Source organism: Urocampus carinirostris, chromosome 15 (assembly GCF_059441175.1).
Source record: "Urocampus carinirostris isolate Australia breed hairy pipefish chromosome 15, RoL_Ucar_1.0, whole genome shotgun sequence".
Taxonomy (NCBI): domain Eukaryota; kingdom Metazoa; phylum Chordata; class Actinopteri; order Syngnathiformes; family Syngnathidae; genus Urocampus; species Urocampus carinirostris.
The window spans coordinates 16,197,507-16,222,928 of record NC_142363.1 but is presented as its reverse complement, the minus strand read 5'-3'; the positions used below and the strand labels follow the sequence as shown (position 1 = coordinate 16,222,928).

Genomic DNA, 25,422 nt, shown 5'->3' with positions numbered 1-25,422 from the left:
TAAAACCAAACATTTACTACTCTGTTTCATAATAGTTGCGTTTGAGCAGGTTTTTGTCTGACCATCAGGTAGCGCATCTTGGCCAAGGAGATGAGCTCCTGGTCACCTGGGGTGCACATGTTAAGACCGATGGGAAGCATCTTCTTGAGAGCAGCCACAATCAGTGACGTCTGAATGGAGTAGAATTCGCCACGCCTTTTCTTGTGTTTCCTCTCCTGGTCTTGTCCACCAGACTGAAATAAAAGATTTTCGAAAGCAAGAAATGTTATGTTTTCTTGAAATGTCTTCTACCTAACTATTTCTCTTAACTGTTCACTGTTGGAGTTGACCCTTTATGGGACTTGTTTCATTTTAAAGTATTATTTGGCTTGATTAGGATAAAAACGCGCAGTCCGGAGCATTATCAATTGTTGCGTATGCAAATAATCACAACCTAGTGCTAAAGCTCTTGCCTTTTTGAAGGATTTTTCAAATGAATACGCACTAAATGAGGTTAGTATGAATATATACAAGATAGTCATAAAATATTTCAGTGATGTTCAGTCAGGTGAGGTATCATTATCATTATTGCAATACAAAATTTTTAAAAAATGGTGACATTTATCCAGTTTTTAGGTTTCCCTTTCTCATTTAACTTCAAAGTTTTTGGATTTTCTTTTTCAAAATCGCTGATTTTTCTCACATTATGAATATTAATAATATAATTAGAATGTAACGTATTACTGCTCTGAGCATCAGCAGATTTAGAGTGACGCATGCTCTTGCCTCATGGCAGAGGTCCATGGTCAGACCAGCAATTCTGATTTGGCGCACACCTCAGCCCAAAACAATAAAATTTGTGATAGTATTAGCAAGCTAACAGCAAGTCAAGGCATCCATTTTTTTCTATGGACTTTTTTCATCCGTTGGTGCTTTTATTCAAAAAGAGCAGCACATAGACTTAATTCATGAGTTAAGGTAAGACATTAAAATATATTTTTTCTATGCTGAAGTTGATACATTGCTTTCTTGATTTGACAATCAAATAATGTAAAATATATAGGTTAATTTAATTGACTGCCGCACCAGGCACAAACCTCACTGCCGGTAAATAGATAAAAAAGATGTTTGTTTTTTTCGATGAAACTAAAGCTTTACCAATGCATGACTGCTAACCGACAGGTGGTCTCTTTTGAAGAAGAAAGATGTTTGAATGAAATAATAAATACATTGGGGAAAAACACGCCTCTAGCTTAATTGAGGCCTCGGGCTCCCCAAAACAAAACCTAATTTGTACATACATTGACAAAAAGGTTGTTAGCCAGCAGTAAAAGAAAGACAACAGCAAAGGGGTTCATATAAATAAACTATTTGTGACAGAATGAATGAAAAATGTTATGGTTTTGGACGAAAATTTCTTTTAATAAAGCTCATTGGACAGGCCTGGATATCCCCTGGTAGCATTGACCAAAAAATGGTTGCGGTTTACTATTACCCTATTCATTAAACGTTATTTGGAATTCATGTTGAATGTGACATACAGAACTTAAAATAGGTTGACCAACTGCCTACAAAAATGAAAAAAATGTTGCTAAACGCTCACTAGAAATATTACTATTATTGTATCAGAAGCCACATAATTATATATTTTTTCTTCCATTAAAAGAGTGGTACAAACAAATTTGTCCATGTTGATAGTCACAATTACATACAAATACCGAGACAAACACACACAGAATACAAGGATTCTAACCACAATATTACACATGTGTGGCAAGTATGTCCAAATACAATACAACACATCACACTATCAACAAAGCACATCTGGCTGCAAAGGATCTGGACATCAATTTTTCACTCCTGGAGACGGTTAGAAAAGAAATACATATTTGCAACACGCATTCATTAAATCAGAGCAGAAGACACAAATAAGATAGGACATAATAATAATACTTCACTGTAAATTACAAAGCACAAAGGCACAATAGGCTCTGGCCATTTTGGGCAAAATTAGCCATTAAGCTGCCACGTAAACATGCATGAGATCACTCTACCTTTTCCTTAAAGGACTGTATGAACCGGAGTGAAAGACAGGAAGGGAGAAAAACAGGCAGACAGCGAATAAGGATGACCGTTTATAGAGACTATACAATGTGTGCAAATATACAGAAATATTTGCTTATGATGGGTGTTAGTAGTAAATACACAGACAGTTATTATCAGAACACAGTAATCCCTTGCTGTATCCCAGTCTACTTTCTGCAGTTTGGGTACTTTGTGGAATTTCATTGTGCATTGTGTTCTGCATTATCATTGGATGAACAGTCATTACTGCCCGTATTCTGCCTGTGTCTGCCAGTGTGTCAACAACATTGCTTGTAAAACCTACATTACGTACGTGCAAATCTTTTTCAAATTCGTGTTTATCTAAAAGCCACCATATCCACAAAACACTGGACTGGTAAAAGCACTTGCGGCCAAGCCCAAAAGGCAGACGAATATGCTTTCTATTGCCGACAAAGTTGGACTTCTCGACATCCTAAATGAGGGTTAAAGCATTTTTATGACACATTTTTGTTCTACTAATCAATTCCACATGATGGTGACAAAATATCATCTGAAGTAAAAAGTGGATCTCAGGTGCAATATAGCAGCAAGAATATTTTTAGAGTTACAATTTGACAGGACAGAAGTTACTTGAAAAAAAAAAGAAAAGAAAAAGAAACGGTAATACAATTCTGTACTCAATTGTTAAAAAAATGCTTGAGTTTGTAAATAGGGTTGTTTTTTTTTGGATTTAATCTATGAGTGCTTAATCAATAAATAAATTGAAGTTTCTATTTTGACTATCACAGGTCCTTCCTGGAAGGCAACACCATGTAAAACAAGGGATTACTGTTTCTTTGTTGGCATAATCTGTTCCGCTGATTTTTCCTGTTTAACTAACGTTTTAGAAAGGTCGTGCTCTGGACAGTAAAATAAAATGTAATCAAACAACTGAACTAATTACAACTGACATGTTCTATTCAGTTCTATTGAGATGCACATATAGATTATTACAGTAGATGGCTGATTAATATTCCAATTACTGATCTCCCGCATTCCTCCACACATGACTTCTTGCAATGTAATTATCGCAGGGCATAATGATGAGGAACCAACCTTTGACATCTTAGATTTATTGTCACCAGTCAAGAAGGAAAGGTTGTTGATTTCATTCTGGACCACAAAGTTCTGCTCTTCTCGTTTGAAGTTCTGTGGGGGGAAGATATATTAAAAATACAAACATGTGACTATCAATTAATTTATGCCCAGTATACTATCTTACATGAGATTTGCACCAGAGAATAAAGATTTCAGCAACCATCTTGAACAGCTCATTTGAGTCCGCATCCGGTTCTTTCAGCCATCTGGACCTGCAGTATGGAAACGTTTCAATATGACTTTGTTCACCTAAAGTGCTTCATCATTCAAAGCTAACCTGTTATTGTCCACGTAGCGTATGAGCATGGGGTAAAAAGCATAAAGGTCCCTGCAAAGCACAGCAAACTCATCCAAGATGAGCAGTTCGGCCTCCTGCGTGTCTCCCCTGCTGTCCGCCTTTAAAAGTTCCTCCTCGGTTACGACCTTTACCGTCTTCTTCCTCAACTTCTCCAGAGTGGGCAAGAAGTGGCTCTTCAGCAGGCTGGTGCGAGCTTTACTGATGATGGGCTGTACATACACTGGAAATATAAAGAGTAAAAGAGTATGGTTATTAATGTGCAGTCAAGGGAGGCAGGCGAGGCTGTGCCTCACTTGTCAACATATGTAAATATCGAATTAAAAATGAAATATTTATTCAGCGTTGAACTTCTTTGTCATTTAACTTCACATTGTGTGAATGTTCTCTTTCAAAATCACTCATTTTTCAAGAATTTTATGATTATTATTGATACACTTATTATGTAAGAAATTACAGTGCGGGGTGTCTGCAGATGCATAGTGTGTCATGATTACCCAAGTGGAGCCACCTGGGGTAATCATGTGGCGCGCTGGAATGTGCTTCCTGATTGGTTAATGCTCCCCTTTTAAACGCGTTACGCGGAGAACTCTTTGTCGGAGGATTACTTCTGTACCCCGTAAGACTCTCCCGATTACCTGTGCCTTCTTGTTTACCTGATTCTGCCTGCCTGCCTCCGATCCGACCTGCTTCCGTCCCACGCTACGATTAGCTACGTCTTCCGAAGTTGTCTTCACGACGTTGCTGCTGACGTTCGACGGTCATCGTGTTTCCCGCTAACCCTTATGCTTCCCCAAATAAAGACTTGTAACGAACGCTCTGGGGTCCCCTGCTCTGTTCTGGTCCTTCCTGACAGAATCCTCCGACCAGAATGGACCCCGCGTTCGTACATTTGCCCCCTGACCACTATGAAAGCCTGAATCAGCAGCGCAATTCCCCTTCAGAATGTGCAGTTCGGCAAGTCCTTTCCGACGTGGCAAAATTGGCTAAGGCACCTCCGGCCGTATGACTGTGCAATGACTCCCATGCCTGCCTGTTCGACTCCCATGCCTGCCTGTTCGACTCCCATGCCTGCCTGTTCGACTCCCATGCCTGCCTGTTCGACTCCCATGCCTGCCTGTTCGACTCCCATGCCTGCCTGTTCGACTCCGCTGCCTGCCTGTTCGACTCCGACTCTTCTGAACCTGCCCGCCCAGAGTCCGACTCTTCTGAACCTGCCCGCCCTGAGTCCGACTCTTCTGAACCTGTCCGCCCTGAGTCAGACTCTTCTGAACCTGTCCGTCCTGAGTCCGACTCTTCTGAACCTGTCCGCCCTGAGTCCGAGTCTTCTGAACCTGTCCGCCCTGAGTACGAGTCTTCTGAACATGTCCGCCCTGAGAACGAGTCTTCTGAACATGCCCGCCCTGAGTCCGAGTCTTCTGAATCCGACCCCCCTGAGTCCGACTCTTCTGAATCCGACCCCCCCTGAGTCCGACTCTTCTGAGTTGACTCTCCTGATTTTCCTGTGTTACCCTGTGACGTGCCGTGGGTTTATTTTTTTTTTTTCCTGGGGAACTTCTGGAGCCGTTCCTTGAGGGGGGGGTTCTGTCATGATTACCCAAGTGGAGCCACCTGGGGTAATCATGTGGCGTGCTGGAATGTGCTTCCTGATTGGTTAATGCTCCCTTTTTAAACGCGTTACGCGGAGAACTCTTTGTCGGAGGATTACTTCTGTACCCCGTAAGACTCTCCTGATTACCTGTGCCTTCTTGTTTACCTGATTCTGCCTGCCTGCCTCCGATCCGACCTGCTTCCGTCCCACGCTACGATTAGCTACGTCTTCCGAAGTTGTCTTCACGACGTTGCTGCTGACGTTCGACGGTCATCGTGTTTCCCGCTAACCCTTATGCTTCCCCAAATAAAGACTTGTAACGAATGCTCTGGGGTCCCCTGCTCTGTTCTGGTCCTTCCTGACATGGTGAGGGAGAAATTATCTTGCCTCATGGCAGAGGGCGATGGTGAAACAAGTGCATAAGATAAAAAATATATATCTTGCCTAAGTATAGAAAAATGTGTATTCATATATTACTTTTTGACTTATTTGGGGATTTTTGTTGCAGCTAATTTTACCAATTTGCATTGCACTGTTGTTGCAAAGCACTTACAACTGCCATTCTCCAAGCTCCATTTTATGAATATTATTCCCTCTTTATTCTGACATTCTTTTTACCTTATTTTCTTTTTTAGATCTTTTCTATATCTTATCTTTTAAACTATGTTCGCGACAGTTATCAATGACATCAAAGTTTAAAGCTACGAGTTATGATTAAATGCAATGTACTCACCCGCAATCCTCTTCATCCATGATGCCTCATCGATTCCCAAGTTGTTGTTGAGGATCTTCAGGATGTTGCCAAGGATGACACTAAGGTGCTCTGAGGTGACAGTAGCACAGCACGTGCCATTCCCACCGGCCAGCTGGTTTTCTGGCCCCTTCTCCCACCAGTAGGACAGGTAGTTACAAAGCATGGGCAAGACCACCTCAATCACATGGGGCATCTCGGTGTACCGCGCTCCAGATTCAGCCATGTCGTTGATGTCCTTGATGAGCCCGTCGAGACGGGGCATCCCCGGACACATTAGTTCAACTGAATCCGGGATGCCAATAACTAAAGGGTGAAGATTATACGTTTTTTCAAAATTGGTTTCACCATAGTTTCCCGGCTATAAGGTGCACCTAAAAACCCTTAAATCACCAGAAATTTGATGGTGCACCTCATAGTCCAGTGCCCCTCATATATAAAAAAATAATCACAAAAAAAACTATATTTTGGGAGTGCATCTTATAATCTGGGGCGCTTTACTGTGTGGAAAATACAGCATAAGGAATTAAAACTAATTTTGCACCATGTTAGAAGAACACACATGAACACTTACTGGATCGTTCTCGCACACTTTTGGTGGTAAAGACTGAGAAGGGGTTGTACATGTTTAGCGTGGGCTCCAGGAAAGCCACCGGCATGGCCCCAGCCAGGGTAGCCAGACATTGTCCTAGAGCTGGTAGTTGCCTGGGGGGATGTGACAAGACAAGTATATACACTTTTCATAGAGTAATATAACATGTAAACATGGGGGTACCTTTCTACGTAAATGTTTTTCCCAGTCCCCAGAGCATAAAGGCTGGTCAGAATCCGATAGCAGGAGACTTGGACATCATCCACTGGAACAGTAAAGAAGAAAATCATTTGCTACTATGGCGGGGAAATAAATTGAATCGATTCAATATATCTATATTTGAAGAATTGACAATTTGAAAATTTGAATTTAGAAGTAGCCAACACTGATAAATAACAGTAGTGACCAACTGGTGAATTGTGAAATCCAAATTTGTACCCATAACTTCCTACAAATAATAAACTAAACAGCCACGAGAAATTTGTAATAGAAACATATCTTAATTCCTAAGATGGATGTGGTCTACATGAAAGTTTCGTTATAGTGTGTCCCAATTTTCAGAGTTATTCAAAATAAAAGTGGGACAATATACTTGCCAAATACAAATGTCGATACATCTGTTAGGTGATTATTTGGACCATTTTATGAAGTTAATTGCTATTTTAAAAAGAATGAGACATTTACTCACGACTGAAGCAATTGTCTGCTATTAGATGGCATCAGTGTTTTGTTGGCATTTAATGATGAAAACGAAAACAGAACATTTTTATGTTTTAACTTCAGAGCTGTCGATATTTGGATTATGAAGCAAGTACATTAATTAATCTGAAGCCATTTCTTCATCTAAATACCCACAATTACCTATGTTTTTAACATACACACTGTTGATCAATTGCACACAATACTTATGGTAACTGTAAGTAAAAACATTTACCCATTTTGTTCAACATCAGTTGTATGTATTTTAAGGAATTCTGGGTCATTTTAAGAACTTTACTTCATCAGGAAGAATCCAATGACTTTTAATGTTTTTAAAGGGACACTGTGTAATACTGGACCACTAGAGGTCGCTGTAATGTGTAGTGCAACCAAAAATTAGGTCTAAAAAGCATGAGGAAGATACGACAATACCGAGATTCAAAGTGACCAATCTGCACCATTTTTATCCTCATTTTTTTGCCTGGCCTTTCATAAGTTTATATTTTTGGGGGGTACCCATAGCAACAAGATGGCAGGCAAATATTATGTGAAATAAATACTCATTTCTTGACCAGTCAGTGTTTAAAAAATGCATGTATATATTATTGTTCATGTATTTTCGCTAATGATTTAAATCAATATTGGTTATTTTTGAACAAATTGAGTTTTTTTTTACCTTTAGGTGGTGATAAATAACACACAATGTCCCTTTAAATACTGGTTAATGACGTGCAGGAACTTAACATTTGCTGTGCAAACGAAGTGGTAACCAAGAGATCTTACAAAGCAAGTCAACGCCGAAGTGATGTTGCGTGATGTGTTCAAACAGAGCGGTCAGGATGGGCAACAGCGCCACAGTAGTGTAGTTGATGTTCTGCGAGACGCCTTTCATCTGAGAGCGCGAGTGAGTAAACTTTCCTAGCTTGAGATTCTCAAATGTCCTCTCAAGGTCCTCTGCAGCGTTCTCAAAGAACGTCCTCAGTCCGACTCGAACCGACTCAGAGCCGGACTTCATCACCGTCCTGCCAAAAAGGAAAACAACCTGTTCAATAAAAAAACAATTGACTGTATTGATATGATATAAAGCTGTGTTTAGCACCAGTGTGCCGGGGCACTTTGGTGTGCCGGGACACCTCGTCTACTGTGCCGCAGGAAATTGCCCGATTTTATTCTTGCAAAAAAAAAGAAAAAGGCCACTGGTCAGTATATCTGCTTACTTCCATTGATCGACTAAGTAACATTCATCCATATCAGTAGGTGGCTGTAGATTCCTTTTCTTTTCATAATTGAGCCAATTATCTGCTCTCGAGTTAGTACAGGAACATATATTTAACAACTTTTTTGTTTGATAACACTGTTTAAGATTACACTAGAGCACAAACAATTAAATCAATCATTTAGAATCAAAATTTTGCATATGATTTTGCTAATCGTGAAGATGATCTTTGCTCATCCATCCATTATCTGCACCGCTTATCCTCAGTAGGGTCGCGGGGGTGCTGGAGCCCATCCCAGCTATCTTCGGGCGGTGGGCAGTGGGCAGTGGGCAGTAAACACCCGGAACTGGTTGCGAGCCAGTCGCAGGGCACACATGGACAGACAATTCACTCGCTCATTCACACCTAGGGACAATTCAGACCGGCCAATTAACCTAACATGCATGTTTTTGGAATGTGGGAGGAAACCGGAGTGCCCACGCAAGCACGGGGAGAACATGCAAACCCCACATAGGAGGTTCGATCTCATGACATCAGACCTGTGCCGAACACGCACTAACCACTGCCCCGCCGTGCTGCCCAATCTTTTCTCATTTTAAGTATTATTTTTCTTTTTTTCCTAAAGAAAAAAAACAATGTTAGAACATAATAAAACTTGAAAAATCTTAAATATAAACCCTACACATATGTTGCCTGGAAATTAGAAGAAACGTGTGTAATTTAGAAATACATATAAACGTAAATCTACTGTCTATTTAGACTACATTTCCTAGAAAGGTACGTAGTAAATATAGAACATGACTATTTTGACAACCACAATTGCCCAGTGTTGTAAAATTATAACATACATACAATATGCTCTAATTCACAATTGGTGGATTTGTACATATCCACATGCTCTGGTAAGTTTATTAATTACAGTACCCAAAAAATGTAAAGGCATTTTACTCACTAAAACCTGATAAATCCAGTCCAATGAAACAAAATGTTGCTATTCGGCCAAAGTTTGACAGATTGTGGAAGTTCTAACCTGGGTTGTATACAAATGTCCCAGCCAGAACAGTTGTGAGCCTGAACAATAGCACCCACTTACTTGGTTAAAATAAGTGAGTGCCTTGAGGTTTATTCCCAAAAAAGATGTACCTTGACTCAAAAAAAAAAAGTTGGGAAACAGCGATATATACATAAAATGTGAGGCATCCTCCTCACTGCCTCTTGCGCCAAAACACGCGTGATTCATTTAAAAAAAAAATCACATAAATGCATTCATTGAACACGTGTACAGTACAGTCTGCCAAGCTTAAATACAATTAGTGTTTTTTTTTCACCATTTCATCATTCATAGCATAGCCAAATGAATATCAAGGCCTTAATGTGTCCCAGTAGAAAGGAGAAATGAAAGGCAAGACGCCACCATTATGTGTGAGCTGCATTAACAAGTAGCGCATTGTAAGCCTAGAGCTTCATATGCCGCATGCAACTTGCTTGTTTGATTAAATGCCAGAGCACGCTCTTTGCTAATGCCATGGACTCCAGTAAGACTACACCAATCAGAAGACTTCATGACAAATATATTTTAATAAGGATGCAATACATATGGAAGGTTCAGTTCTCATGCACTGAACACCCTTGACAAGGTCTTCAATGTTTAATAAAACTGTGCTTGATGCACTGAAGTGTCATTAATCTGAATATAAGCTTAAATTTTAGGTTTAGACTCACCTGGTGTCCAATGTGTGAGCCAGGATATGCAAACAGCTCACCATCGTAGTGGAGTCACTTCCTGGAAAAATAGAATTAAGCATTGTTTATAGTTTTACAATGTTTTTTTCTATTGGGCTCCACAATATACCTGCTTTAATAGACCGTTACAAATATAAAAGTGTGCGCATATTGTCAATTTGACTTTCAATAAATGGAGTGAGTAAACTGGGTCGGGCCATCCATCTATCCATTATCTGCACCGCCTATCCTCAGTAGGGTCACGGGGACGCTGGAGCCCATCCCAGCTGTCTTCGAGCAGTGGGCAGGGGACATCCGAACTGGTTGCCAGCCAGTCACACAGAGATGGACAACTCACTCACACTTAGGGACAATTTGGACCAGCCAATTAACCTGACATGCATGTTTTGTAAGTTTTAACCCGTTTGTAATCAATTTGTTTTACATGGTTTACCAAAGAAAAAAAACCTATTTGGATGAACAATGACAATACTATAAAAATAAATCAAAATATTCAATTAATGTAACTACATTATACTTTAAAAGAGGTTTGTTCAATTTATGTTGGGATCCTGCACTCAGGTTCCGGTTTCTCTGTAGATTTCTCTCTCTCGCTCTCCCATCTCTTATCCCTCCAAACTTTACATTTATTTCCCCACTCACTTCCAGGTTCAGTATTCATCCTCATAGCTTTGGTCGCTTGTTCTGATTTCCAGAGGGTTTTAACTTCCATCATAACTCATCCTCTTCCCTTTATTGGTACTTGGAAACCCTGGTTTCCTGCTAGTTGATAGTCTTCCTTGTCCCAAGCACCCTTGTATCATTTTCAGCGTATCAAATCCCTGTCTGTACTTCTGTATCACGAGCGCCCCTAATCAATTTCTGGACAGTCGCCTCCTTGGGTTAACTAGATTCCTGACCCCCACCTACCTCTGGGATCACAATTCTCGCCTCTGGTGTTCTAGATACTGTTACCTTGCTACTCGACTTTCAGTGTACCGAACCCTGGCACGATGAAAACACCACAGTTTACTGTAATGATCTATTTCTGCACTGTGCTTCCACACTACCCTGAGTGGGTTTTGACAGTTTACAATTGAAATTTAGATCAGAAATATTGATTTGCAGAACATACAAGCTCACACACAAACATAAAAAACGCAAGACACGTGTAGGAAGGCATCTTACCAAAGAGAGAGATCCTATGTCTGACAAGAGCTGCCAGTTTACAAAACAAGCTGGTTGTATGAAAGTTAGAAAAGGGAAGAAATGCAGAAAGTTACAGAGAATAAGGAGCCAGAAAGAAGGCATTCAATCTAACGTGTCAACATGCAACAATTGTTCCTGGCATGCTGTGCGAAAGAGTGAAGACCTGGTGACCATTTCTTTCTCCTTGTTGGACGCATAGCCGCTGCTGCTTAGGTTCTGGTTTGGTGAAGACAGAAAGTAGAGGGAGTGATTCTTGAAGTATTGGTCAATGAGCGGGAGAAGAACCTGGTGAAGCAAAATAGGTATAGAAATTGCAGTCACATGCAATATGGGGGAGCAGGTGAGGCTGTCTAACTATTTGCCTTTGCCATGAGGGAAGAAAAGTACTTGCCTTATCCTGCATTTGCGGATTCTCAGCACAGTAATATATTTCTTACTGCTCCATGTGAAATAAAGCATTGATAAATAGGTAATTGTTAAGTTTAAAAAAAAAACGTCGGAATAGGACTGACCAGGAACAAAAACTTTGTTTGGCTGTCGTCTTTATCGAGACAGAGACACTTCAAAAAAGCAAGTTGTCTAGATAGATAGATAGATAGATAGATAGATACTTTATTCATCCCCGTAGGGAAATTCACACTTCCAGCAGTCTACCCTGTTGTTTATTAACAGATAAACATGATGCCCTAGGGGTGCTTGTAGCGAAGTGGATGACGTCACGCCAGTCCAAAAATTGAAACCTGAACCTGTGATTCATCAGACACATGACCAGGCTTGTCTATGCTTAATCTATAAGTATACGGTATTAAAAAATGTTTTTTTTTAAACAAAACGTGATGAAAAAGCCAAGGGTGTCATTTTGACTTGGACGAAGGAGACATGTCCCCACCAATATCGAGGAATCACTATTTTGTCCCCACAAATATCATGCTGTCCCCCCCCCCAAAAAAAGAAAACGATTGAGCGAAAGACATCTTGTTCACCTAGCAGTACAGAAACAGTTAAAGCAAATGCATATGAGCAATGTGATTGGCTTTGCCTTGCCTGTACTTCACGCAAGACTTAAAATTGGATGGAAAAACTTCCGACTTCAAGCTAACAGCGATAAAGGTCGCTGAAGAAACAAGCAACCTGGAAGCAGCAGGAATGTTTAGTTTAGATGAAAGTTTTTCGATTTGGTCCCAATGCCAAGACCCTTGTGTTAAGCTGCACATTACGTTAATTCATTTGGAGATCTCCAAGTGCCTGACCAGACACAAACCACATCAGATGTTCCTCACCAATACTATTTTCATGAGAACTACATTTATACAAGACAACACTTACTTTGGCAAAAAACTTGATTTCTTGCTCATGAGGTGACCTGTCTGTTTTGCCACTGGCAGCCATGGCCTCTGGATGACATAAAAATAAAACAAAATATCAGAATTTCCATCAAACAATCTTAATGGGCTCACCTTATGTCATACCGAGGTGGGAGATAAACTCCTGGGCAGAGTCCACATATTTAAGCAGCTTCTTGAGGAACCTGTAAGCGAACCTTTTCTCCATAGATGAGGAGTCCTGCTCAGAGTCCCTCAGACTTCTGAAACACCAGACATAGGGTGAAGGTTACGTGTTTTCTGGAGTGCCATGCCTACTCTCACATTGTTACCAATGACAATACAGACAATTACATTGCTTTCTATCGTATCGTATCGCATCATATTGTATCATGTTCGTATCCCATTCTATTCTGTTCTATTCTATTCTATTCTATTCAATTCTATTCAATTCTATTCTATTCTATTCTATTATATTCCAAAGTTTGCAAAAACCTGCTTCAAGGCCACTTAAAAATGGCGCAATTAAATACTATTGGGAAAAAGTGTTCAAAATTGTCTTTATCCATTCTGAAAAATGATTTTCAATGTTGGGCAGCTCTGCGTTTGTGTTTACCTCGTAACGCCGTAGCCACTGATTTGCAGGAAACGGAAGAGATCTTGAGCCTTCTCTCGATCCCGAGCTTTTTCCTTAGCTGTCAGCGTTTCATAAGGCACCAGCAAAGGGTGTGTACCTCCGCCTAAAAGCAAAATTAACAATGAGTCACGGATTTTGAAGTATACGACTCGAAAGATGGAGGTGCAGAATAATAATCCTGGACAGCATTCCACCAGGTACTAATAAATAATTATTTCCTCATGTGGGTATAAGTGATATAAGAAAGACCTTTTCTAATTGTTAGACCTATTTGATAAAGGACTTTCACTTAAAGGGAAGATAAAAGCTGAAAGTACTAATCAGCTCAGTCAAAAAAAGCAGTGATGTCAAAATATTTCGAAGTTGACTAGCAGGAAGTTTCAGACATGAAACAACACAAATAAAACATGTTTCCCCTTGCAAAGATTGAAAGGGTTTAGGGGTGTAGGAACAGGTAATTATACCATTCTCGTGATATTTTGATATTTCTAAATTCACCTCGACTTCCAAGGTCACTTTTTTTCCTTTTGGCCCAGATGTTATGGTAATTCTCAGCCACCACCTCAACCATTCCCTTGGACGAAAGAACAAATCATCAGAAATTCCGTGTCTCAGTTGGGTTTTTGTAAACTGTATTTGCAATTAACTGGTCACTTACTTGCAGCTCTCTGGAGAGGATCACATTGCTCGTGTCTACTGGGCTTGGATTAAAACCATTTGCCTAGAAATGTTTAAAAAATGTATCAAACTGTTAAATGATAGACGTTCAATTTTTTTATCCCACCTGCGAGGCTTGAGAAATCTTGCGTATTTTTTCATTCTCCCTGTGTTGAGACAAGCTCTCTCCATCTCTGGCTCGGTCAACGCTCCAACCCATTGCCAACATGCTCTTCAAAGACTCCCTGATTGGCCATCTGTAAATCTCCTTCTCCTTAAAATCCAGAGGTAACAAAGAATCTCATTTTTATTTCCTTACATCAGGACTTTTTGGAAAATTCTCAATATGTAAGATTTTCCCAAACAAATTTTTTATCAGTTAGGCACAAAATGTGTCATGTTCCTGCCTACAATTATGTAAATATATTACGAAATATTCCATGCACGAGGGAACTTGAGAAATCTATTCTCAACCCATCTGGCTTGTTTACGGTAGAGCTGATACGTCATTGGAGGAACGCGACACTTTAATAATGGTGCATACCGTCAACATAACATGGGAGGTGACCTTTGAAACAGACAAGGATTGTTGTGACCTAGTGGTAAGATCTTAGGCCTGAGCCCTAAACTCTCAATCATTACATTTGGATTTGGTCCAGGCTGGGTTTCTATCTCTCTGACTTATTTTTAGGCATATTCCGCCTAAAACACCTCTTTCATCCCCGTCACAAATAAAAGATGACAAGTTGGTTTGCTTTGGGCTCTATCCCTCAAATCAAATTAATTTGTCGGACTTGGGCCGGGCCGGGCTTTAATACCCCGGGCTTGTTTGGGTTGGGTTGGATTTTTTAGCCTCTCTATGGGAAATAGTGATTGCATATAGTCCCTTTTGCTTGGAGGTAGGCGATATTTGCTTTTGCAGAGTCAACGTTTTACCGATAAATCCTGGTAAGCCCCTTGTCTGCAGCTTTCCATGTGTTTTTTAGCCATATGGCCCTTTTTTGGCTGCTCGCCCTTTGTTGTCCCATCACTTTATCCACCAGCGACACAACACCTGGACATTCTCCACAAAAACTACGAAAACTAGTACTTAAAACACTCATAACCTCTTCTACGAAGAGGTAAAGAAATATGGTGACTGGTTTGGTCGGGTCCTGGTGTTTATGGTGACTAGTTTGGTAGGGAGCTGGTGTTCCTCTGATGACATCACAGCTCAGGATGACAAAGACAGGCTGTCTCCCAAATGCATTATCTCTTAAAAAAAGTACTATTCTGATAATTCAAAAAGAGAACTTGGGAATACCATTAAAGCATATATTTACTACCTTTTCCGTGAGAGCTTTGTACGTCCTGAGCTGAGGGTGAATTTTAGCCTTCTCATCCACCGAGTCTCCGTATTTCCACCCAAGTAGCACCTGAAGAACAATTGCAGCGGATTGTGATGGATAATGCATTTTGGCTATTGTTCCCTTGTATCCTCCACACAATTATACTTTTGGATTTTCTTCTACGTAGCGGTTTGCTTCTTATTGCGGAGGCAACAATGAATCATGTGGAAGTGAGCATTAAACAAAGGGGGGCAATTGTAAAAAACAAGCTAATTTGTTGTCATGAGGATAAAGGGGCTCACAAGAGCAGCTTTTGTGCGACCATTTATCTAGGATGGCAGATATTATAATAGTGGAAGTGAGGCCAAAGGTTTTCCAAACAATAACATGTTGGATGGGCTACCTCTAGTCTAAACAAAGCATTTCGATTAATAACGTGTTTGTAGAATACACTGCAAGCAATAAAATTTACCTCATTGCCAGAAAATGTGTCTAATTTGGAAACTATGTTTTTCAAAATTAAAATATATTTTAAATTTTCCCTTAAAATAAGAAAATTAATATTGAAAATAAGTGAAATTATTGTAGAAGATGGTACATTTTGTATAATGTACAAGGAAAATATTTCTTAAAGTAACAAAGCTTTTTTATACTATTTGCTAAGACAGGTAATGAGTTTAATATTTTTGCAATATGGTAAGTTTAGTTCTTGCAGTACAACTTGGCAGATTCCGGACTATAAGCCGCTACTTTTTTCCCAAATGTTCAGCCCTGCGGCTGATTCAGTGAAGCGGCCAATTTATGTAATTTTTCTAACGGCCACCAGCGGCGCTGTAGTATAAAAGGTAAGATTAAGACCAGTAGAATATGTGCGCTAAGAAAGACTGCAACCTGTAAGTTTATGCATTCATTGTCTGTTAAGTAAAGGTACGTTCCGACGATGAGGAAGACGCCCTTGATGGTGATAGTTATGAGGAGCAGGTTGAGGGACGCTCTACCGTGAATTTCACAATTGCAGGATGCTTTATTTTGACAGGCGCGTTAGATACATTGCGAGCGTGATCTTACTAGCGTGTTGGTACCTTTCAAAGGCACGGTTTGGGATGAAAGTTATATTATTATTATTAAAGCTTTGAAAACTCTCTCGGTGTACCGTCTTTCTTCGTAAATATTTGTAACCATGTATAATATGTATTTGCAACTGTATATTTTTGTAATGTATTTATTTTAGAGATTTATTATGTTATGTGTTCTACGGGCCAATCAAAAAGAAGGGGCGGAGCAAACGCGGGCTGATGGGAATTGGGGTAAAGCTGAGTTACCACTAGATCTGTCTGTTGTCGCAGCGGACAATAGTGCATATATACTTTTTCCACCCTTAACTTTGGAAATAAACATTTTGTTTCCTTGGATTACTTTCAACGGGACCCGGACTTTACAATTCTGCATCATACGTTAATTACGGGTATCATTTTCCATTTATGATGCCAACCATGGTTCTAGAATTGTGTACAATTAACCTTTGGGTTGTCTAGCACCCGTAATCAGCCTCTCGGCTGGGAGCATGTGTTTGGCCTGTTGACTGTTAAGTGCATTAATATTTGGCGGATAATTGATAAAGAATATAGAATAATTATTCTCTACAAAATCACAATTGCGGAACTTACAGCCTGGTTAAACTTGTGATCGTGTCATAAAATTGAATGCGGGCGCACGCGGCTTATATACAGGTGCGGCTTGTGTAAGAACAAAAGTGGAAAATCACTTAAAAGGGGTGGGTGCCGCTTATAATCAGGTGCGCTCTATTGTCCGGAATTTACGGTATATATATATATATATATATATATATATATATATATATATATATATATATATATATATATATATATATATATATATATATATATATATATATATATTTATTTTTTTTTAAGTTTTTTCATTTCAACATATTTTATTTAGTTTCTCACATAAAGTAAGGAACAATCCTTGAAATAAGAAATATTTTCTTGAGCTTCAAACAAGTTTTCTTATATTAAAGGGATAGAGTGTATTATTTATCTGCTCTACGAGTATTTAAATGCATATAAAGTAACAGTCCATTAGTTCTGCTTATTATTCGAATAATCATTGTTTTGATTTTAATGAATGACGTTTTCTTTACCACTTGGTGGAACTAAATAATACAAAATATCCCCTTAAGTATTTATGATATTTTCTCTTTCTCTTGTTTCCAAGCATTGTCCCAAACAAGCATTAACTACATCTTGCGCCTTACCTTCTCTGCTGACCATTTCTCATGAGAATGTTCTGCATACTTGTTGACAAAGTGCTCAAGCTTCTCAGGGAGGGCAATACTGGAAAAAATAAAAGCAGCCTATTTAGTCACGATTCCCTTTGTGCAACACAAATGTGGCTTAGGTGTGGCTTACTTCGCAGTTGTGATTGGTTTAGGTTCAAAATTGCCATGAACATTAACAGAAACTGTCTTGTCCACTGTCACACCCACACCGGCGTCCACATAATCGGGTGGCAAGGCTCCGGCGATGGCGCTAAGGCACGGCATGGCCATTTTGAACAGCTCGGGATCGTATTTCTGCTCGAAAAGGAAAGAAACGCTTAGACCTAATTGAAAGATTGTCATTCATTGCTCGCTCTTTAAAGTCAGAAGAGAAAGAGGCAACGACAAGACAGAGAGGAAGCCTGAAGAAGAGACATTAATGATGAATTATCTTAAGAGCCCTTAGCGCTAGCATGCTTGGGCTCTCGATCAATATCATCCATTCCCCTATTGATGTTTTCAGGCTGGCCCTAAGCACAGACTTGTTCATGAGCACGCATTTCGATATATCTGCTGAGTCCACATATTTGCAAAAACACAAGGTATGCATTGAAGTGTTCTGCTACAAGAGGCCGCTTGAGAAGTAAATCATACTCCCCCTTACATTTAACTTCATACTCTCTCACATGCACAACTCCACTCTCCTACAGACACAGTCATACCCATGCACAAACACTACTATACTCTCACACACACTGCTGCATCATACACTCTCACATAAACACTAATAAATTCACACACACATAATACTATCGAGTCTCTCACACTTATAATCTCTCACACACACTACTATCATGTCTCGCACATCGTTAAAATTGCTTTTATTATAGGGGTCTTTCAAACCTACTGTAATGATCACCTCACCTAGAAGTGCTGATTTACTTTGGGTTATTTTGGTAACCATGGTGATGCACACTCATCTGTGGGTAACCCAATCACTAAATGCATATCTAAAGGGTCTTCCAGTTGGAACACGATAAATTCCAGTTTAATACTGCAAACTATAACTGTCCACATAGGATATTTTACTAGTATGTGTGAGAGAGTGTAGTAGTATGTGTGTGTCCACCATTATTGTGCAGGTATCCTCTTTTTCCTGAGTCTCCGACCACAATCCAGGATCGGCCTGTTCAAACATCAGCAGGCTCACAAATAAAAGAAGATGGTCATCATCGAATCGATGGACAACCCCAACGAACGAGTAATATGTGTCAGAGTATAGTATTGTGAATGAGAGTATAGTATATACTATATTTAGTGGTTGTGCATGGGAATTACTGTGTGTGTATGTGAGATTAGTTGCCCATGTGTGAGTGTATGATCTTATATGCGTGAGCAAATAACTATGATTTACTTCTCAAACGGCCTCTCATCTTCTGCTTTGTGTTTATGCACTGTCTTTAAATAAGGGAAATGTTTTAATAAGAGATCAATGAGAGTCTGGCTCGCAAATACTCAATTAAATGCCATTGTCTTTATTTTCCAGTGCATGAAGAATGTCCAGAATTTTCACGACAATATGGCTCACATAAAAGTTCCTTATTTTCTTCAAATTGTGGCGCTGCCCCCTATGTGTCATGTAAAGCATCTGCAAAAAACAGCTGGAGGTCACAGGTTCCAGCCTTGGCCAAGTCAAGACTTACAACATTTTTGGTTGAAATCCAAAGTTTTTCTGAGATGGTTCAGAATTCCTACTGAATGCGACTTGTTCGCAATCTTATTTGACTTTTATACCTTCTCCTGTGCGGACGCCTCAAGTTTCACACAAGCAGAATAGGTCGCGTAACGTCACACACAATGCATTGTTTGCGGAAGTACTCGTGAATGGTTACGCAGTTCTGCATCTACAATGTTGAAAGTTGTCGTTATCGTCTTGGTGCTTTCGTTTCATGAAACACTGTAATTTTCCACCTGGATCAGGTCTATGGTGGTGCAGAAACTTTCAGTGGATTATAATAAAAAGAATGTATTTTCAATGCTTGGGCTAACGTGTCTGGCGGGACTGTTGTATGAGCTTTGGGAAAGTGACTCTGAAAGTGAAGTAGGTGAAGCTTTCAATGGAAATTCAGTGAAACTGTTCTTGTCAGAAACGGGATTTAAACAGTTTTGTTTGATATGTGTTAGTGGTAAAAAAATGAAAGCTCCAAACACTGTTATGCAACAGCTCCTCTTTTCTTATCTGTAGGTTTTACTTTACAATCAATACTTAAATAAACAACAACTAAACTCAGTTTTGCTTCCGTTGAATTTTTAAAAACGCACACCTTGATGCATGCCTGTGATGTAACGCAACCACAGCAGAGGGCACGTACGCCCTATAGTGCGGTGCGCTGTATGTCGTGTTAAGTATAGGAATAGAACAAGCTACACAGACTACGTCTTTTAACCCGGTAATCCCTCTGGTTGTGAAAAGACAGAATATGCATTTTAGTCGAGCAACTGCTAAGCATTGACATAGGAGTTCTATGATTGTCCTGTTTTACATACAAGGGGGGCTAATCCAATGATGATTCGCAGCGCAATACTTGGAAGCAATTTGCCCTTTCACGGGCACAGCTTTTTCAGTTGACCCATTACACCAAAACAGAAGCAGCAGGGAGCAAACTGGAGCCTTGCCGAGCTCTAAATTCTAAATTTGCAATCATAATTTTAACTCTACAACAATAAAATTGGACATTAATATACATCATTTCAAAATTGACTGTATGGAATGTCACCTTACAGTTAAGTTTGTTTGGAGCAAGATCATTTAAATGTTGACTGTTCTATGAATTTGCCCGTGAATTTTAACATCCTTAAGTGTGTTTAATTAAAGGGGTATTCAAATAATCCAAATTGAAATATTAAAAATAACAACACACAATTCACATGATTTTAGATGTGTTTTCCACATGTATCATTAACATGTATATCAAATTATATAAAATATAGCGTAACGTTTAACACATAACCTATTCAAACCTTCAGTGCAGTTTAATACTAATATTGCTTCCTGATCATACCAATATCAGCACAAGTGAGACATGTTGTTTTATTTTGTTCAAACTTTCTTGATGAAGTGATAATCAAGCAATAAACACAATACTTTATGAATTATCAGTTCCACTGGTTTACTCAAGACTACTTGTAAATGAGCGCTGATTAGCTATTCTAGAAGCAGATCGATATACTATTATAGTCTGTTTAAACTGGTAATGGACTAAATTCCAAACACATTAGATAAATACATCACCATTCAATTAATATTAATAATTATCAAAATCAATAATAACAACTGATGTTCTAGTTCTGAAGAATAATACACCTCCATGGGATTCAAGCACTAAGCCAAGTTTGGGCCATCCTGTATTTTACCGTATTGCATTGTGTAAAATTGTATTAAATTATTTTGAGGTACATATAAATATGTCAGGTCACAAAGATACCTACATGTGTACGTACTTCTATACTTAACACACTTCAACACATTTTTGGTATCACCCTAACCTTAGGTTAAGCGAATCTACAGAGAACACATTGGTATCAATCCTATTTTTAGTGGAACTAGCCGGATGCCAGTTAGTCCTATTCCTCACTGTTTTTTATGTACTGATTACCTCATTGTCACCATCAGCCAACAATGTTACTGTCCTCTAAATGGATCTGCTTTTTGTAACCTAGGTGATTTAATTTTTTAAAAACACATGGTTCAGGCATGTGCTTTTAAAAAAGATTTGTATTTTGGCATTGCTAGGATTTATTTTGTTCAGTCCTCTCCTGTTCTTCTTGCAAGTTAAAAAAAAACATAGATGTCTTCGCTCCTTACTTTGAGTGTCTACTAAATTACAAAATTATCTTAGTTAAACACATTTTTAATAAGTATGTCTTTACTTTCATACGGATACAAAGGATTGCCATCTTTTCATTCGTTATTTAACTTGTGCTTTATTGAAGTTTTATAAATGCATCAATATTAAATGTGTTATTCTTATTTGTTTTTGGTTTGTTTCTTTTTTAGCCACAACTCTTTTTCACATGACACTGAATACACAAACATATCGCTGCCTCGGTTGCCAGTCGCGTTTTTCTTCATAAAAGTTGTACCTTCTGAGACAACGAATCAAACACTCCCCAGAAGATTTTCTTGGTGAGCTGGAGTTCATCCTCTGAGGCCGTGCCGTAACTTCCCCAGCCTGATGGAAGGCAATAGTACTTCCAGTTTTGTTCATAGTGATTGGTAAGAAGCTGGAGGACAAACAGGGAAAAGGATCATTTCCAATGAAATGACAAATTGCATTTTTTATTAGAAGACTAAAAGTGAGCAAAGCTGCACATGTACCAGTATGGCTCGGGGAAAACTCGTTTTGTATGTAGCTAAGTCAAAGTGGGTCCTCTACATTACAGGCATGTCACATCCCATAGCCTCTGTCTTTTTTTATTCTATGGCTTGATAACTGGAAAACTGACTGAGTGGAGTCAACAATCTTGTTATAACAAAAAGTAGTACTTGACCCTGATGCCTTTTCCTTGTTTATTGCACTGCAAATAATAAATTCCTACTTCATAGACAGAACATTTTCTCATTAGGAGATTCTTTGTCCTGTGTCTTGAACAAAATGAGAACAATATCCCTAAAAAAAGCTAATGTATATTATCTATAAGATGACAGTAATGCTTACTGTAAGAATTATTTTGTGCAAATAATTAAAAAGAAATTATTTAAATGAGCAAAACATGTGCCTATTTGAAGTAATATATTTTTTAACTGTAGAATGCATATTCTTAATCTAAAAATAAGAAACGGATACTTAAATTTTGCTGAATTGTCTTTCAATGGGCTAACTGTTTTTTTTTTCTTGTTTTGTTTTTTGCAGTGCGCATCACAAATAAATTGAAGGGATAGTGTATATTATTTGATCAGTATATGTCGCCGTATTGTGATGTGCAACCGGAAATGAAGTCTGAAAAGCTAAATAGTAATAATACACACCGTCCCATTAAGTCTTAGCCAAATTGCAGAACATTTTACTCAATCGATTTTTTTTTCTTATTTTTAGATATTTTGATCTCGTTTCTCAGATAAAATAAGATATATATTATCTAAATAAGCATAATATTTTGTTTTTTTGACTCCCAGAACCCTCAAAATCCCCATCTCTTCTCCATCGCCACAACTCCACAAACACAGTTGTTCATGAATATGGATTGCAGGCAAGGCTCCCTGGCATCATTAGCATGCCACAAGCCAGTATAAATCAAATCACCATAAAACCTATATTTATTTTCTAACCAGTTTGAAAAAAAATACCTAAATTAAGCAAATCAATCTCCCAGTCGCTAGATAAGATAATTTTGCCTAAAAAAATTCAAGCACAATATTGATAATTTTATTAAGAAAATAAGTTGATTTTTCTGAGAACTAAAAAAAAACAATTAAAATAAAATGTTCAGCCAAAAGGTGAAAAATGTTCTTGTTTCTTTGTCCCAAAATAAGGATAATTATTTTATCCAACAAATGGTTGAGTATTTTCTTTGCTCATTCCCCATTTTGATAATTATTTTCTAACCCGATTTGAAAAAAACAATTTGTTAATCAAGCAAAACAGTCTACCCATTGCTAGATTATATAATTTTGCTCAACAGTTTGAGTACAGGTATGATATTTTTTTTTTATGAGGGAGAGAGGTTTTAATTGTCTTAGAACTATAAAAAACACATATAAAATAAAGAAAGTGTTTAGCCAAAAGGGGTAAAAGTGTCAATCAAAAAGGTGCGACAAAAGATTGAGAAATTATGGAAAATACTCTTGATCTGAATTGCGCAACATTGAAAGATGGTAGCATTTTTAGATCCATGGATCACAGGCCTGATATTGAGGCATGGTTCTGCAAAACAGAGACTTAAATATAAATAAAAACAAAAAGAAGAATAGGTTTATCACCCTGAGAGGCATCTTGCAATATTCCGTCAACAAGGGTACATCAAAGACGAGTCGATGCAGTAGCTGCTGCAGCATGGAGGGCCGGAGGTGCCTGCAGAAAAATCAAGAAATAGATGAGAGCACCTTCCCCTCTGCTGCTTTTAACCACAATCACTGTCTTGAGAGACAAGCCGGGCGAAATTTATTGTCAATCTCGAGCCCATCCACACGGATAATTGCGCTTTCTCTGCTGTCCTCACTTGCAAACGGCAAGCAGGCACTCCTCAATGGCATCTCTCTGGGCCTTGGTGAGGGAGCGGCCCTTGGAGAGCCGGTAGACTGTGTGCAGGGTGGAGTCAATGAGCGTGGCGTGGTGCTCGGTGCCAGCAAAAAGGGGTGCGCAACGGGTGAGCAGGGGGAGTATAGCGGAGCCAATATATCGGTTCATGGCCAACGCTGTCTCGGTCGTGCACAGGCCCTCCTGCAGGGAAGGAGGGAAAGCTTGGCTTAGGAATTCTAGAGTGAGTCAAACTGCTTAGACAGCTAAAAAGACAAAGTCATGTTACAATGGCAAGTATTTTCTGCAGATTCTGAATGTTATTTTTCTTTGAACTCATTCAATGCCATAACATACAGTATAAATCCATTTCAGAAGCTTTGTCTAAACAATGGTCAAAACTAGAAACTATTTTTTTTGACGGTTGAATATTTACTGTAAATTCAGGACTATAGAGCGCACCTGATTATAAGCCGCACCCACCACATTTTAAGAGGATAGCCGCTTTTGTACTTACACAAGCCGCACCTGCATATAGGCCGCATGTGCCCACATTAAAGCATATAACATAATCACAAAATTAACCCAAACCCTACTTTGAGTACCGCGATTTTAACTGAACATAAAGTACGCAGTTCAAAAACTACAGCCAGCAAAATGAAAATGAAAATGATACCGGTACGTAACATTGGTTGCAGACCTGCAGGGTCCGGGTCCCGTTAAAAGTAATCCAAGGAAAAAAAGTGTATATTTCCAAAGGTAAGGATGGGAAAAATATATATCCACTATTGTCTGCCGTGTCCACAAACAATCACCTTTACCGGTACCCACTTCCCGTCATGCCCGCGTCTGTTACGCCCCTACTTTTTAATTGGTCAGTGCAAGACTTATTAGAATAAGTGTCCAAAATAAAAACAAATAAATACATTACAAAAATATACAGTTGCAAATACATACTATACATGGTTACACATATTTACAAAGAAAGACGGTACACTGAGAGAGTTTTCAAAGCTTTAATAATAATAATAGTATAACTTTTATCCCAAACCGTGCCTGTGAAGGGTAGCAAAATGCTACTAGCAACACGCTCGCAGCACAGTGAACCGGTCTACGGCAAACCGTCCTCATCTTCCTCCTTATAACAGACGTCATCACATTCCAGTCGTCTTCCCCAGTATGGGCAAGAGACTTCATCATATAGACGTCGTTCCACGCTCCCTTATTCATAAACACGCTAGCAACACGCTCGCAAGGTAGCAAAGTAGCTCTGTTTCCTTTTTTATCGGACTGCTCGATTGCGTTTAGCTTGTAAGCTGCGTCATAGCCATGAATTCGAGCGCCGCTGGCGGCTGTTAGAAAAATTACATAAATTGGCCGCATCACTGAATAAGCCGCAGGGTTAAAAATTTGGGAAAAAAGTAGCGGCTTCTAGTCCGGAATTTACGGTATTTTGTCATATGCCTGGATAAACACATAGCTACAGAGCTAAAATTTCTGTAGGCCTTTAAAGAAATAAGTCAACATGGCAAAACGTATGGCATTGAATAAGTTGAATTGTTTTAATTTGAAAACCGTCACATTCCTGGATTTTGGTTACTGTGTCTTTGTAGGTTCCCTCTCTCTTTTTTCCCCTCGTTCTCTTGAGCTTGCCTTATTTGATCACTCGCCCCCAGGTTCAATTTCCCTCCCCATAGTTGTG

At 39.1% G+C, this 25,422-nt stretch overlaps 1 protein-coding gene across 1 annotated transcript in view; it reads right to left on the bottom strand.

The window, feature by feature from the left end:
• LOC148351699 (ryanodine receptor 3) overlaps positions 1-25,422 on the bottom strand; it is a 168,800-nt gene that overhangs the window by 31,011 nt on the left and 112,367 nt on the right. Inside the window, exons 48-71 of the mRNA XM_088353681.1 lie at positions 23,704-23,924; positions 23,465-23,555; positions 21,628-21,768; positions 17,636-17,799; positions 17,482-17,560; positions 15,201-15,290; positions 14,003-14,149; positions 13,877-13,939; positions 13,717-13,792; positions 13,198-13,321; positions 12,729-12,844; positions 12,586-12,653; positions 11,423-11,544; positions 11,239-11,288; positions 10,051-10,111; positions 7,895-8,133; positions 6,596-6,677; positions 6,395-6,525; positions 5,803-6,126; positions 3,461-3,701; positions 3,308-3,395; positions 3,142-3,234; positions 2,034-2,048; positions 63-233 (exon numbers count right to left, since the gene is read on the bottom strand). Of these exons, the coding sequence (XP_088209807.1) occupies positions 63-233; positions 2,034-2,048; positions 3,142-3,234; positions 3,308-3,395; positions 3,461-3,701; positions 5,803-6,126; positions 6,395-6,525; positions 6,596-6,677; positions 7,895-8,133; positions 10,051-10,111; positions 11,239-11,288; positions 11,423-11,544; positions 12,586-12,653; positions 12,729-12,844; positions 13,198-13,321; positions 13,717-13,792; positions 13,877-13,939; positions 14,003-14,149; positions 15,201-15,290; positions 17,482-17,560; positions 17,636-17,799; positions 21,628-21,768; positions 23,465-23,555; positions 23,704-23,924 (2,997 nt within the window). The remainder of the gene's footprint in view (positions 1-62; positions 234-2,033; positions 2,049-3,141; positions 3,235-3,307; positions 3,396-3,460; positions 3,702-5,802; positions 6,127-6,394; positions 6,526-6,595; positions 6,678-7,894; positions 8,134-10,050; positions 10,112-11,238; positions 11,289-11,422; positions 11,545-12,585; positions 12,654-12,728; positions 12,845-13,197; positions 13,322-13,716; positions 13,793-13,876; positions 13,940-14,002; positions 14,150-15,200; positions 15,291-17,481; positions 17,561-17,635; positions 17,800-21,627; positions 21,769-23,464; positions 23,556-23,703; positions 23,925-25,422) is intronic.